Source organism: Cricetulus griseus, chromosome 2 (genome assembly GCF_003668045.3).
Source record: "Cricetulus griseus strain 17A/GY chromosome 2, alternate assembly CriGri-PICRH-1.0, whole genome shotgun sequence".
Classification (NCBI taxonomy): domain Eukaryota; kingdom Metazoa; phylum Chordata; class Mammalia; order Rodentia; family Cricetidae; genus Cricetulus; species Cricetulus griseus.
Window position 1 is genome coordinate 202,013,243 of NC_048595.1, and position 14,177 is coordinate 202,027,419.

Here is a 14,177-nt window from a genome sequence, read left to right on the forward strand (position 1 = left end):
ATTTTTGACTTACTATAGCAGTGACACAGGGTAGAATTATTCCTGGGTCCACCTCCCACTGGTCTCCTGAATATTCCATAGAAGAGTAAGATGTCCTCTGTTTTTTCCTATCTAGAACCCAAGGAAATGTTTTCATTAACTGTTACTACTCACTCAACTACTTCCTGGGAGCTTATTTTCCTTCTGTAGCTACTGCCCAAGGCTTTGCTCAGTGATTATGAAGTCAATTTCCCACCTAATTGACATAAACATAATTAAGAAGGTAAATTGAAAGCTGGAAGTTCACCCTATATATGAAGAAGAAAAAGGAATCACAGAAATAAGTTAATTGCTGTTATCTTGGGAGGTATTTGCCATTTGAGGAAATTACTGGCTTGGATCATCCTTTTCTCCCCTCACAAATGGCCTATAAACACTTGTAACTATTTTACCAGTCAGATTTAACAGGTCTGTATATATGTGGTTTAGTATCAGGAAAACATGACTTGGAGGTACCCCATCTACTTTGAATTCCCACTTCTACCATTTTCATTCTATGACCTTGTATAAATCCATTATCCTGTCATAGCTAAAGTTGTCAACTTGACACACCCAGGAAGAAGGAACCTCAAAAGAGGAATTGCCTTTAGCCCATTGACCCTTCATCATGTTCATGGGGGCAATTTCTAGATTGGTAATTGATGAAGGAGGGCCCAGATCACAGTGGGCGATATCATCCCCAGGAAGGTGGGCCTGAGTGGTGCATGAAAGGGAGCTAAGCAAACCAGAATAAGACAGTGGCATTTCTCAGTGGTCTTTGCTTCAGTTCCTGCCTCAAGTTCCTGACCTGACTTTGTTGGATGATGAACCATAACCTGTAAGTCAAATAAGCCCTTTCCTCTCCAAGTTGCTTTAGGTCAGTATTTTCTCACAACAACAGACAGCAAACTAGAACATCTTCTTGGAGCTTTGCTCTTTCTGTAAGAGGACAGCAATTCTAATCTTGTGAAATTATTGTGTATGTGCGTCACCTGGCAAATAGACCTTCAGTGGTATGGCAGGATTAGAAATGGTGACTTATTTATCCTTAAAATAGCTTATTTTTTAAAACGCACCCAAAAAAACAATTCTATAAAGCGAGTGACTTACAGGTGCTCTATTTTGCATGAGTTTTTCAAAGGACTATTTATTGCTTGAGATTCCATTTGTGTCACAAACTGAGTCATAACATCGTGATTTATATTTGCCTCCCACCCCCTCAGGTTTCTTTCTGAAGATCCTTACGCTAGATAGAAAATTACGATCTTGGGATATTAAACAAGAAACTGAAGTTCTTGGTGAAAAACAATACCAGGCCCACGGGCATCTCTTTTTAGACACTGCTCCCAGCGGAGGGACAAGAACAAAATCCAGCATTTCTGCGGAGGGAGACGCTAGGGGGCGGGGCTTAGCAGCTGAGGAAGGCGGGGCTAACAATGCCACGTGGGGTGAGAGATGCCGAAGGCTGTCCTGGCAGGTTACCATTGGGCAAGATTGCGTATGACGTAATAGCCACGCGCCTTCAGGTTCAGGCAGCCGCTATCACCGCGTTTGCGCATGAGGATCTGGTTGCCGCTGCAGCCGCCTGGAATTGTGGGGGTTGTGTCTGCCCCTCGGCTGCGGTGGAAAGCCGAAGGTAGGGGAGGTGGGGGCCCCGGGCCCTGGAGCGGGGCGCAGGGCGGACGGTGCCGGCCCGGCCTCCTGCCGTTAGCGGCTTCCTCCCTCCCGCGCTCTCCGCACCTTCCCACAGTGTTCCGGGTCCCACCTCATCCATCTCAGTGCCTCGCGGGCGAGACGTCCAACTGCGTCCTAGGCTGGCCGCCCCAAAGCTGTGCTCTGTCATTTTCCACTTGGCGACGCAGTGACACCTCCAGCTTTGGGCTACACATCTGTTTTGAGTTTCCATCTTTATTCTTCCCCTTCGGCCTCAGTTTTCCCAAATCTGTCCAAAGAAGTGGGTGAATTAGGTGTTGCTCTCAGAGACACTTCCAGGGTTGACATTTTGATAACTGGTCGGGAACCTCCCGGAGTCTCTTGACATGAAATTGTGCCTGCCCTGCCCCCTTGTTGTTATTTTACCTACCCCTTTGCTTGTTTTCCTTTGCACTGGTAGATGTAAAACTTGTCGTGAACTCACAGGTTATAAAGTTATGGATTTTTTTTTTTTTTTGAGACAGGGTTTCTCTGTGGCTTTGGAGGCTGCCCTGGAACTAGCTATCTTGTAGACGAGGCTAGTCTCGAACTCACAAAGATGTGCCTGCCTCTGCCTCCCGAGTGCTGGGACTAAAGGCGTGGGCCACCACCACCCAGTAGTTATGGACTTTGTTGTCAAATTACTTTGTGCTTAATCTCTAGGCTTCTCCCCAGAAACTGGATAAAATAGTGTGTGGGTACCTGCTAACGCCGCAGTTGTTTCCATTCAGGTGACCCCAGAATCCTGTTGCTGGGAAAGGACTGGTTTCAGAAATGTACAACAGCTGAGAAACCGGTAGGAACTTATTTGCACTGTTAGATGCCTTTCAATTGATGAGGGCTGGAGATGTAGCTCAATTGATGAAGCCCTGGATTCCATCCCCACCATTGCATAAATCAGGTGTATACACTAATAGTTTATGCTTGTAACCCCAGCACTAAGGAGTAGAGGCAGGAGCATCAGAAATTTGAGTCATCCTTAGCTACACAGAGTTCAGTTTTGGCCTGAAAGACTTGAGACTCTTTATGTATCTAATCTCTATGACCCATATGGAAGATCAGTTTCCAAATGCATTTATAATGCTTGGTTTCCATTCAAATCCAGCTGGCTCTCCCATCTCAAAACAAAACTGCAGACTGCTTTGAGGGAATAATTAGATTAACTCACTATAGGTAGGCAGGAAGAAAATGAATTCTCCATGTTTTTAAGAGAAGAAACTGATATGTTTACAAATACTAGCAATATTTGTTTGGGGAGTGTGAGATTGTGTGCATGAGCCCTTCTATCTTTACATTCAAAAGATTTTCTTTCTGATAAAAGTATAGACAGATTTAGGGATTAGATAAAATCTTAATGGAAACCATAACATAATATTAGGATTGCTATATGTGTAACATGGGTCAGAAATTGGTCAGTGTTTCCCACTGGAACTTGGCTCTTGGATGCTTAAGAAGTTGCTGCCACACCAGGTTTATCATAACCTTTCATTCAGGCAGTAAGTTCAGTCTGTGTATTAATACATGTGCTGTTTTAGTGAAACTGGCAATAAAAACTGCATATTTTACTGATAATGGGAATGGCAAATGTGTTAGGCATATGACATCTCAGAAATAAAAATTGCATGGTATTTAATGTTGTTTTCTTCCTCTTTCCTGTTGTTTTTTGAAGGCTGTTTCATCTCTACTGAGGCCAACTTTGAGCCCCAGTGTGCCTCATGACAGGGAAAAAGGCCAATTAAGTGAAACTGAAAAATAACAAAATGGATTTTGAAACAGCAAACACACTAGAACCTCTAATATTACCCTCCTACTCTCCTTTCAGTGGTGTGTGTAGGTGTGGGCTTGGAGGCTGGAGGTGGGGTCATCTAAGTGATATGGCTATTGTCCAAAGCAGTTTTGAAAAATCTATACCCACAAATTGTTTTTGGAGATCAGTCTCATTAACCTCTGACACTTCTTTCTTTCTAAAAACTCTAAATGGCACATGTTTATAAAACCTTGACACTGGCATGTCTTCAGATGAATTATTATTTATTGTTTTGTTTGAGATAGGGTCTCACTTGTAGCCTTGGTTGTCCTGAAACTTAATATGTAGCCAGGCTGACTCAAACTGAGATCCTCTGTGTCTGCCTCCCAAGCACTGGAACTTAAGGTGTGTGCAGCCACCACCTGCCTCCTGTCTCTCCACTCACTTTCTATCCTAAACAAAACTTATGGAGGCTATCTTCTAGTCCTTGAGAAAGCCTCTCTTCAGAGAACCAGTCTGAATGTTCTTTTTTGGTTTTGTTTTTTTTTTTTTTTTTTTTAAAACGACACTGTCTCTTTTTGTGGCTTCGGGTAGTCCAAACTTGTGACCTTTCTGCTTTATCCTCCCCAACAGTTTTTTTTTTTGTTTGTTTGTTTGTTTTTTGGTGGTAGACAGAGGGTTTTTGGAGTTTGGTAAACAGGAGTTTTAATTATATGACCTTGGGCAAGTTCTTCACCTCTTAGGCTCAATTTCCCACTGCTTAAAATGGGAATACGATTTAAAAGGATGGTTAAGTGTTATATATGAAAACCCTTTGGACACAGGAATGCAAGCAAAGTTTTTTGGGCTTGCTTTTTTTCAATGCTGGAGCTCAAACTTTGTGGTCTTGTGCATGCCAGACATACTCTACAACTGAACCACATCCTACTCTGAACATTTGCTGTTAATGAGAAAATTTAGAACATGGAAATCTATAAAGGGAAGTAGGTGGATGCTTTCTGATTCTTTTTTAATGTTTGTATATTCATATTCTGACTTCATCCTGCCTCCAGTCTTCACTGACTTTATCCTGAGTGTAACTGTTGTGGCGCCATCTGCCAGTCCTTGACTCAGCCTCTCTACAGAGAGCCAGTCTCAGCACTTTTACAGTGCTTGTCCCTTGGTTGTAGACTCCTGAGGATTTTGCCTGGGACCCCAGCTTGTGTTCTATCACACTCTGTAGCACAAACACCTCTAGTTCGTAGATTGGGTGTCAATTTGGAGATCTGTCCTTGTGGCACTAATCTTTTCTGAGCAAGGATGAATACTTGGTCCTTCTCTGAGTTGGCTGTAAGTTTCAAGCTTTAGTCTTGTATAGTAGAGAGCTTCATATTTTAATTACATGTGGTCTGAAGAGGAAATATTCTGCCTCCTATTTGTTATTTCATTTATGGATTTTACTATAATAGCCTGTTGTTGAGATGATGGGCCCTCCTAGTTCACATCAATAATAATGTTTTTTTCTTTGGGACAAAAGCTTTATAAAGATCCAGGTTGCTCGGGTGCATGATTCTTCTTGACTTGTGAGGTGTCTTGACACTCTTCCTTGTGCAGACTTCTAACCTGGAGTTAGGAGACTCCAGTAGAGGGGGAACTGTCATCAGGTCAGGCTCTGTATTTCCTCCAGGTCCCCTCAGCAGCTGGTTGTTTCATTTCTATTGCTGTGATAAACTGCCCTGGCAAAGAGTAGCTTTAAGGGAGAAAAGTCAGTTTAGCTCACAATTCTGAGTTACAGTCCTTCATTTTGGGGAAGTCAAGACAGAAAATTTAAGTCACTAGTGTCATATTCACAGTCAAGAGCAGAGAGAAATGAATGAATGCATGCTTGCTTACTCACCCAGCTCACTCTTCATTGTTGATGGTATAGAACATGACATGGGTGTGCCAATAGGAGAAGGTACAGAGGTCTTCTGTACCTTCACAGATAGGTTCACAGATAGGGGGATATCCTGTTGATTTGTTCAGCTAGAGACTTTTCTGATACCTTATCTTCTCCCAGACCCTTAGGGTAAATTTGTTTTTTTTTCCAGGCAAATCTGTAGAACCTGTCTTCATGGACTTTACAAAGAGTTTCAATGTAGTCACATCCAATATGTATTTTGCTTACTTTGTTCCTCATAGAGATTTATGTATGCTTTGCTGTGCATGCAGGATTGAGTTAATTATCACCAGAATAAGTTTTCACCAAATTGTGTTGTGTTTACATATGCCTAAGATAAATGACTTGGGGTCAGACTCCAGAAGTTTAAAAAATATTGGCTACTGAGTTGTGTTGAACCAAACTGCCTTCTTGCCTCCTAGGAATCATCACTCAGCTGGCTGTGGAGGTCACAGATGCCCCCTCACCCCCACCCCCCCACCCCACCCACCCCACCCCACCGTTGTTTACATTCAGAATGAATCTTGCTACATCAGTTAACCTAATTTAGAAAATTTCTCTCAGGGCCTGGAGAGATGGTTCAGTGGTTAAGAGTATATGCTGCTCTCAAGTAGCATCTGAGTTCGGAGAACCGAACTCAGGTTGGTGGCTCACAACTGCTTGTAAATCTAGTTCCAGGGAGATCCTATGCCTCTGACTGATTTAGGCACCTGTACTCGGGTGCATGTTACCCCCCCCCCCATTAGAAATAGTACACAGGGCTGGAGAGATAGTTTAGCAGTTAAGAGCACTGGCTACTTTTCCAGAGGACTAGGCACACTTGGTGGCTCATAACCATCCCATTCCAGGGGATCTGATCCCCTCTTCTGATCTTGGAGAACACCAGTCATGCACATGCATACATATAGGCAAAACACTCTTACACACACACAAACCCCCAAAACCTTAAAGAGCAAAAACGTCTTTCCCAGTCACACTCACAGGCCCACCTGATTTAGGCAGTTCCTTGCTGAGACTTTCCCAGGTGATTCTCGTTGTGCCAAGATGACAGTGAAAACCATCACACACAGCTCAAGAGACAAGGGTGTGGTTATGCTGGCTGTCCAGCTGACTCTCCTTCAGTTACCTAATCTTCCCTTGCCTTTGGTATTGAAAAGGAAATAATAGTCAATGCACGAATAGTATTTTGTGCCAAGGCCTTAATAAGGTGAGGGACAGGGAGCTCTGAGCTTAGGTTTGGGTAGTGGAATGCTGCTGAAGTGCTATGTCCATCATGCTGGTGTCACTCACTGGTGAACTTTTTTTTTTTTTTTTTTTTGCTGCTGTTGAATTTATTACAGGAAGTTGATTGCCAAGTGTTGTACTATACTTCCAACTGTTACTAGGTGGTTATGTAGGTGAAATCAAGGGTTGAGGAACATTCAAGGCTTCTGCAGGCAAGATTCAAAGAGCCTTAGATGCCTTCCTTGGGGTGTGGCCAGGATATCAGTTCACTAAGCAGATGACATTCCCCACCAACTTCACAGCCAAGTACACACTTTAAGGGCTGGCTAGGCAGACTGATGCTGTGTATAGAGGGTGTGGCCTCATGCCATCCACTTTTTCCTTTTCTGCTGTGTTGTGGGTTGGACTCACTGCAATGACTATAGCAGCCTGTGCAGGAAGTGTGCCCCTTCTTTAAGGGACATTGCAAACATTCCCTGATGCCCAGTTATTTCAAGATAGTTTATTTTCAAAATCACTTGTAAATTATTAATGCCTTCATTAATGTCTTCCATAAGAAAAGTGAATAACCGCCGGGAAGTGGTGGTGCACACCTTTAGTCCTAGGGAGGCAGAGGCAGGCGGATCTCTGTGAGACCAGCCTGGTCTACAAGAGCTAATTCCAGGACAGGCTCATACAGAGAAACTCTGTCTCAAGAAAACCAAAAAAAAAAAAAAAAAAAAAAAAAAAAAAAAAAAGAAAAGTGACCATTCCATTTTCTCAGGATAGGGAAGCTTCTTAGATTCGAGGCTTTCAGGGCCCAATCCAGGAAGGTCCAGGGCAGATGGCTACTGTTGCTCATCCTATCCATGAACCAGTACACAAACTCAGTAACATGCCGGTAGGCAACTAAGCCCACCATTCTGGTTTCACCAAATGTTTCTCGACTTTTTATGTGTAAGTGTTTTGCCTCCATGCATGTATTGTGTACTTCTTGTATGCCTGGTGTTGAGATCAGAAGTCAGAGGTCAGAAGAAGCAGTGGCTCCCCTGGAACTGGAGTTATAGAATGTTGTGAGCCACCATGTGCATGCTGGGAACTAAACCTGGGTCCTCTGCAAATAGTAACACATACTCTTAACTACTGAGCCATCTCTCTAGCCCCATTATTTGTCATGTTTTGAGGACTCCTCCCCACTTAATTATCCTATATGAAATTTAGAATTAAAAAATTACTCTGTGTCTGTGTGTGCATGCCACAGATCACATGTAACATTAAGGGGACAGCTTTCCAGAGTTGGCTGTCTACTTTTACTGTGTGGGGTGGAGGTCAAATTGAGGTCTATCAGCAAGTGCCTTTACCCACTGAACCATCCCTCCAATTCCCATTAATTTTAATACCATTGATATTCTGTATATCTTTTTTGTTGTGGCCTTTTGTACTGTTTAAGATTTCTCTCCCCTTGAAGCCAATTTTCACCCTCTTCATGATGATATCCTGTAATTTTTCTCTAGTATAGGTTTTAAGGCCCATTTTATATCTAGAAGATGTAGCTATTATCACAAGCTTTTTCAGTACCCCAAACACAAACTAGTAAAGACATGTTATCTACCTTAAACCAACCTTCTAAGACAGGCATCATACTTTTGTTTTGTTTTGTTTTTGAGACAGGGTTTCTCTGTATTGCTTTGGAGCCTATCCTGGCACTTGTTCTGTAGACCAGGCTGGCCTGGAACTCACAGAGATCCACCTGCCTCTGCCACCTGAGTGCTGGGATTAAAGCACCACACCTGGTTGGCATCATCCCATTTTATAGAAGTAGAATTTGAGGCTTAGTCGTGGTTTGAAAGAAAATGGCTCCCACAGGGAGTGGCAAGATTAGGTATGGCCTTGTTGGAGGAAGTGTGTCACTGTGAGGGTGGGCTTTGAGATCTCCTGTGCTCAAGCTATGCCTAGGGCACATTCTCCTTCTGCTGCCTGTGGATCAAGATGTAGAACTCTCAGCTACTCTTCCAGCACCATGTCTGCCTGCACACTGTCCTGTCCTGCCATGACGATAATGGATTAAACCTCTGAAACTGCAACTAGCCCCAGTTAAATGTTTTCCTAAGAATTGCTGTGGTCATGATGCCTCTTCACAGCAATAGAAACCCTAGTTAAGACAGGTTAAAAGCAAGGGGTAGAGGCACATGTTTAGTTACATCTACAAGGGAGGCTTGCTTTGAGTTATAGACAAGCTTGGACAGATACTACCACCCTGTTTTAAGAAAAAGCTTGATGCAGCCAGGAATTAAAGCCAGTTCACACTGTTTTCTGCCTTATTGATTGCATTGGGTACTTCCCTGCCATGGGTTGGCAGTCATCAGCAGGACAGTTAACCATTCCATTCACATGTTCCATGGAACATATTGGGGGACATTAAAGTGATGCTGCTTGTGTTTTTCAAAGATGTGGCTGTCTTATGGCTAATGCCATATTCATCCTTTCCTGTTTTGGATCTTAGTCTGTCCTCTCCTTCTCCTGTTCCCTTTTCTTCTTCTCTCTTTTGAGACAGGTTCTCACTATGCTGCCTGGAATTCTCTATGTAGACCAAGCTGGCTTGGACGTCTCGGAGATCTCCACTTGTCTCTGCCTCCAGTGCTGAGCCTTTTTTTTTTTTTTTTTTTTTTTTTTTTTTTTTTTTTTTTTTTTTTTATGAGATGGCTAGCAGTAGCTAAGGGCAATCATGGAAATGGAGTTAGCTTCTTGGCATTTAGAAGGGTCAAAGCTGTGAATTTCCCCTACCAGTTCCATTTTCTAACCTGCTGATTGCTTGTAATCCTCGAGTTTGTAGCCTGGAGGTTGTAACCAAAGGGGGATAGCAGGCTTTTTTTTTTTTTTTTTTGGTTTCTCGAGACAGGATTTCTCTGTGGCTTGGGAGGCTGTCCTGGAACTAGCTCTTGTAGACCAGGCTGGTCTCGAACTCACAGACATCTACCTGCTTCTGCCTCCCGAGTGCTGGGATTAAAGGCGGATAGCAGGCTTTTTAATATTTTTTCCAAGACGGGGTTTCTCTGTGTAGCTTTGGAGCCAGTCCTAGAACTCACTCTGTAGACCAGGCTGACATTGAAGTCACAGAGATCCACCTGCCTCTGCTTCCTGAGTGCTGGAATTAAAGGCGTGTGCCACCAGTGGGACTGTCATCTTTAAGATGGGCATTATGGTATATCCTTATAATCCCAGCACTTGGGACTCTGAGGCAGGAGGATCATGAGCTGCAGGTCAGCCTGGACTGCATAAGAAGCTTGAGGCCAGTCTAGACTAAAAGGTGAGCCTTGTTTCCAAGCTTCACAACAATAAAATCAGATTGTTTTCTTTTTTTTTTCTTTTCTTTTCTCTCTCTCTTTTTTTTTGCTACATAAAGTCCCATTTTATTTTTTCAAGGTGTTTGTCTTCATGAAGCCATCTCTTTACATGGGCTTTGGTGGCGGTCGTGGTGCAGCACCAGCAGGTCTAAATTGTGGTGGGGTGTTCAGTCCTTCCCGGCATCCCGAGATGGATTCCTGACTACTTTGCTATGAATAGCACAGCTCATACAGTAATGCAGCTTGACATAGAGCTTGGGGAGAACTAAGCATCGAAGACGCTTGCTTCGGATATGTCCCTGACAGCAGTGGCCTCTACAATGTTCCAAATGACCAACTTGTTAATGGTCTTGTCCTTGGGCACGCACTGGGCACAGTTGGTGCAGCGAATTGGTTGCACATGGCTGTGGCCCTTTTTGGCACAGCTGTTGTTTCGTCTTTTCTTGGTCATCTTGGAGCCAAGACCGGAAAGAGCAGATTGTTTTCTTAAAGTCCTTATGCTAGTGAGAGAGTTGGAAAAGACAGTAGTGGAGTGGGTGGGAGGGTAATTTCTACTTGGGCTCCTCCAAAGAGACTAGAATTGCCTTTGTTATTACCGTCTGTTTTAAACTTTTGACTTCTGAGGTGTTTTGATTAACATTTGCTCTGCTGGTACCCTGTGTGCTGTCTGTCTTACAGCTGAGTCTGTGTTTCTGGACTAAACATTGGAACCTTTGGGTAGTTAGTGCCTGATGTTTAGCCCAGGTTACATCTCATGTCTGCTGGGAAATGGAGAGGGGCATGCTTCTTAGGTCTGCTCCCTGGTCATGAAGCTCACCAAGGAACTTCTTTGTTATGTCCTTTAATTGTCAAGTATCATCATCACTGACAAAAGGAGTAGCACAGTTGGTGACCTGACCTTCACATGTAGGTTGTCCCCTTCTCTCTCAAGTCGTTTGTCTCTTTTGCTTTGTATGTTAAAGAGTTCTAGAACCTGAAGAAAGAACCTGGGATGCTCCTAAAAGGTCTGGGGAGGACTTTAAAAATGGGCATTTCTTTTAAAAAGTATTGTTTTTAATTTAATATGTATGTATATATGTCTCATGTAGCCCATATTGGCCTTGAACTTAGTATGTAGTGAAATTAGCCTTCAATTCCTGACCCTTTTGCCTCTAACTCTGTGGTGGGGTTACAGTTATGTGCCACTATGCCTGACTTAATTTTAATGTTATATTTTGTTGTCAGGACCTTGCTATTAAGCTTAAGTTAGCCTGAAGTTCAAGCTGACCTCAAACTTGTGATCTTCTTGTCTTCAATTGTCTGTGCGCTGGAAATAGGTGTATGCCATTCTGCCTCAATCAGATGGACATTTCTTTACAACCAATTAAATTCTTACAACCAATTAAACTGGAGGCATGACCAATCAATGCTGGTCCATTGGACTGAAACCTGCTAGTTTCTTAGAGGTTGGTCAGATAACAACTTCCATTGTGGAAATCTCAGAGATGTAAGGCATTTAAGCCTGAGACAGTTCCTAGAGGAAAAGAAATCCTGAAGCAACCAGGGCCTGGGTTCTAAACAAGGTATTTAAGGGTAGCTTTATCTCATAGTCGATAGGGAGTTGGGTTTGAGAATGTTTGTGATAGAAAGTCTCCATCCTTGGACCCATTTGCCCATGGTGCTTTGTGGCTGGAAAAGGTCACTGTAGAAGATGTTTTTTCGGCCCTCATCCCCTTGTAAGCATGATTCCCATCCAATGTGTAGCTGTTGATGATTGTTATTTTATTAGATAAGTCTCATGTAGCCCAGGTGGCTTTTAACTCATAGTTGAAAATGACATTGAGCTTTGAAAATTTTGATTCTCCTGCCTCTATTTCTAAAGTATTGGGATTTCCAGGTGTGTTACAATGGTTGATATGCTGGAGATCAAACCTAGGACTCACAGTGTCTAGGCAAATACTCTGCTAACTGAGCTACATCTATAGCCCTGTTTATGTTTTTGTTTGTTTCTTTTTGGGGTCAACAGTCAGGAGATTCCTCTCTAGTTTTTTAATGCCCAGCAAGTCAGTTTTGAGATTGATGGGTTCTTCTTTTATTGATGACAAAACTGAACCCCAGGGAAATTAAGTGGGCCACATAGCTTTTTAAAAGCTACTTACATTAGTGGGATTCTAGTGCTATTGAGTGCCAGGTTACAAACCAGGCAGCCAACAGAGGGGGTGGCCAAAGAAATTAGTAGGATTTTTGAAAGCATTGTGAAGAGGCAAGATGCTTTTCTGGTTAAAAATCTCTGGGGACAGGAAAAAAATCTGTGGGGAATGAGAAAGCCCTGCCTTTCCTTTTCCAAGACATGCCTCATCTATTATCTTGCTGTTGAGGGGTTCCTAATTATGCTAGCTTGTTTTCTGCTCACATAGAAGTGTCTTCTTTCTTGCTCTTAGCTCAGAGGAAATAAGATTTGAAGTCTTTCTCTGTATTAAAATAGTACTCTGGCCAGACTGCAGTAGACTGTCTGGTGACCTAAGCAAACCTTGAATACATCTGTAAAAGAGAAAGAAAGGAGGGAAAGAAAGAACGAATGAATGTATATCAGAACAGTTTAAAAACACAGGCTACTTAGGCCTGAGGTGTTATGCTATTTATTTGCTAGTTACCAGATTTAAGGTTTTTCTTGTTGTTGTTGTTTTGTTTATAAGCCTTAGTTTCAGTTCTGTAGGAAGTGAGTAACAGTACCTCCTTTGTAGCTGTGTTGAGAGAACAGATAGGAAAAGTGCTTCCTCTGGTACAGTGTAACTGCTTTGCTGTCAGTAGTCAGTAGCATGGAGATTTCATTGGGCCCAGGCTGGCTGATTCAGAGCCTGTGTGGAGGAGGTCCTTTGACAGTGTATTTGTCTTGCTTGCTCATCTTCAGCCACATCTGAAGCAGTGATCTCATTAAGAGAACCTGGACCCCAGTCACAGCTTCCCTTTGATTTCTAGGCTCATTTCTTGGTACAAGGCTCTGAAGGCACAGTTTTGTGCTAAAGTTGACTTTTTCTCTTTAAGATCTATAGCTGATGAGCTGGGTCTGGTGGCATGCACCATTTAATCCAGCGGGCAGAGCCAATTAGATCTCTGAGTTTGAGGCCAGCCTGGTCTTCATAAGCTAGTTCCAGGACAGCTAGGACTACACAGAGAGACTGACTCTATTTCAGTCTTCTCTCCTCCCAAAGAAATGTATAGCTGAATTGGGTGTGATGGCACATGCTTGTAATCCCAGCACTTGGGAGGTGCACTAGCAGAATCAGGAGTTTCAGGACATCTTCAGCTTACATAATGAATTTGAGACTAGCTTGGGCTACACGAGGCACTGGTTTATAAATCCTGTTTATAAAACAGGTCTAGTTGGTGAGCTCAGTTGTTTAGAGTGCCTTGCTAATAAAACCAAAGCAAACAATTAAAAGTCTTGATAACTGATAGAATCGGAGTAGATAAAATGCCCCTGAAGCCATTCTTACTATACTAATCTCAAACCATATCTTTTTAAAAATTGAGCATTGTAATTATAGCCTATGCCTTGCTATTGTGAATGAAATAGGGTGAAACCTCATTAATCTGTAGGAAGCAAGTCTGATTTGATAAAAAAAAAATGGAATTAGAGAATTTTCAAGAAAATGCCATTGTTTAAATTTCTTGGCAAGCCTCTCCAGTTTTTTTCTTACCTCATCTTATTGCTCTCTCTGTTTCCCATTACTGTGCTTCTCAGTCATTACAGAAACCATGTCTTATTTCTTGCTTCTGATTTGCTACTTCAGGTCTTCCTATATGCAGTGCTGAACAGTGAACAAATAGACCCGGGTGCCTTCCACGGCACCCATTGCTGTAAAGTTGTTTTGATGTTCCAAGCCTATGCCCGTGTACCCCTGTATCACCACTGCACACACCGCATCACTGCATACACTGCACCACACTGGTTTCCTCTGCTCCCGATAACTGGCCTGTGTGGTGCACTGAGCATGCTGTATGCTGTGTCCCTGCCCATTCTTTTGCCAGAGTATTTTGGATGCCTTGCTTTATGTTGCAGAGCTGCTTTTGGTGAGCCATGTTAACTCCTCATCTGTATCCCATAGCAACACCTTGGTAATTGAATCCAGCATTCCTTATTCTGGTTAGCTACTTGCCCCTTAGTGTATGAGCTGCTCAAGGACATGGGCTATACTTTTATTTTCTGTCTCCTAGCATAATGTTGAGTACATTATAGTTATCACGAATGTTGTTGAATTAATACATGAGAACT

General features: G+C 42.8%; 1 protein-coding gene and 1 pseudogene across 6 annotated transcripts in view; one reads left to right on the forward strand and one right to left on the reverse strand.

The window, feature by feature from the left end:
- The first annotated feature begins 1,522 nt into the window (after positions 1 to 1,522).
- The window catches only part of Sil1 (SIL1 nucleotide exchange factor), a 237,493-nt gene continuing 224,838 nt past the window's right edge, over positions 1,523 to 14,177 (forward strand). For 2 of the 6 annotated variants that reach the window (XM_027400747.2, XM_035440197.1), the window contains exon 1: positions 1,523 to 1,654. Coding sequence is in view for 2 of the 6 variants with exons in the window: in XM_027400746.2 (XP_027256547.1) it covers positions 1,576 to 1,654; positions 2,442 to 2,506 (144 nt within the window). In the remaining 4 variants the exon portion in view is untranslated. Of the gene's footprint in view, positions 1,655 to 2,441; positions 2,507 to 14,177 lie in introns of all 6 variants that reach the window. The other 4 variants (XM_027400748.2, XM_035440198.1, XM_027400746.2 and 1 more) reach the window with 3 other exon arrangements.
- Positions 10,028 to 10,373, reverse strand: LOC118238344 (annotated as a pseudogene).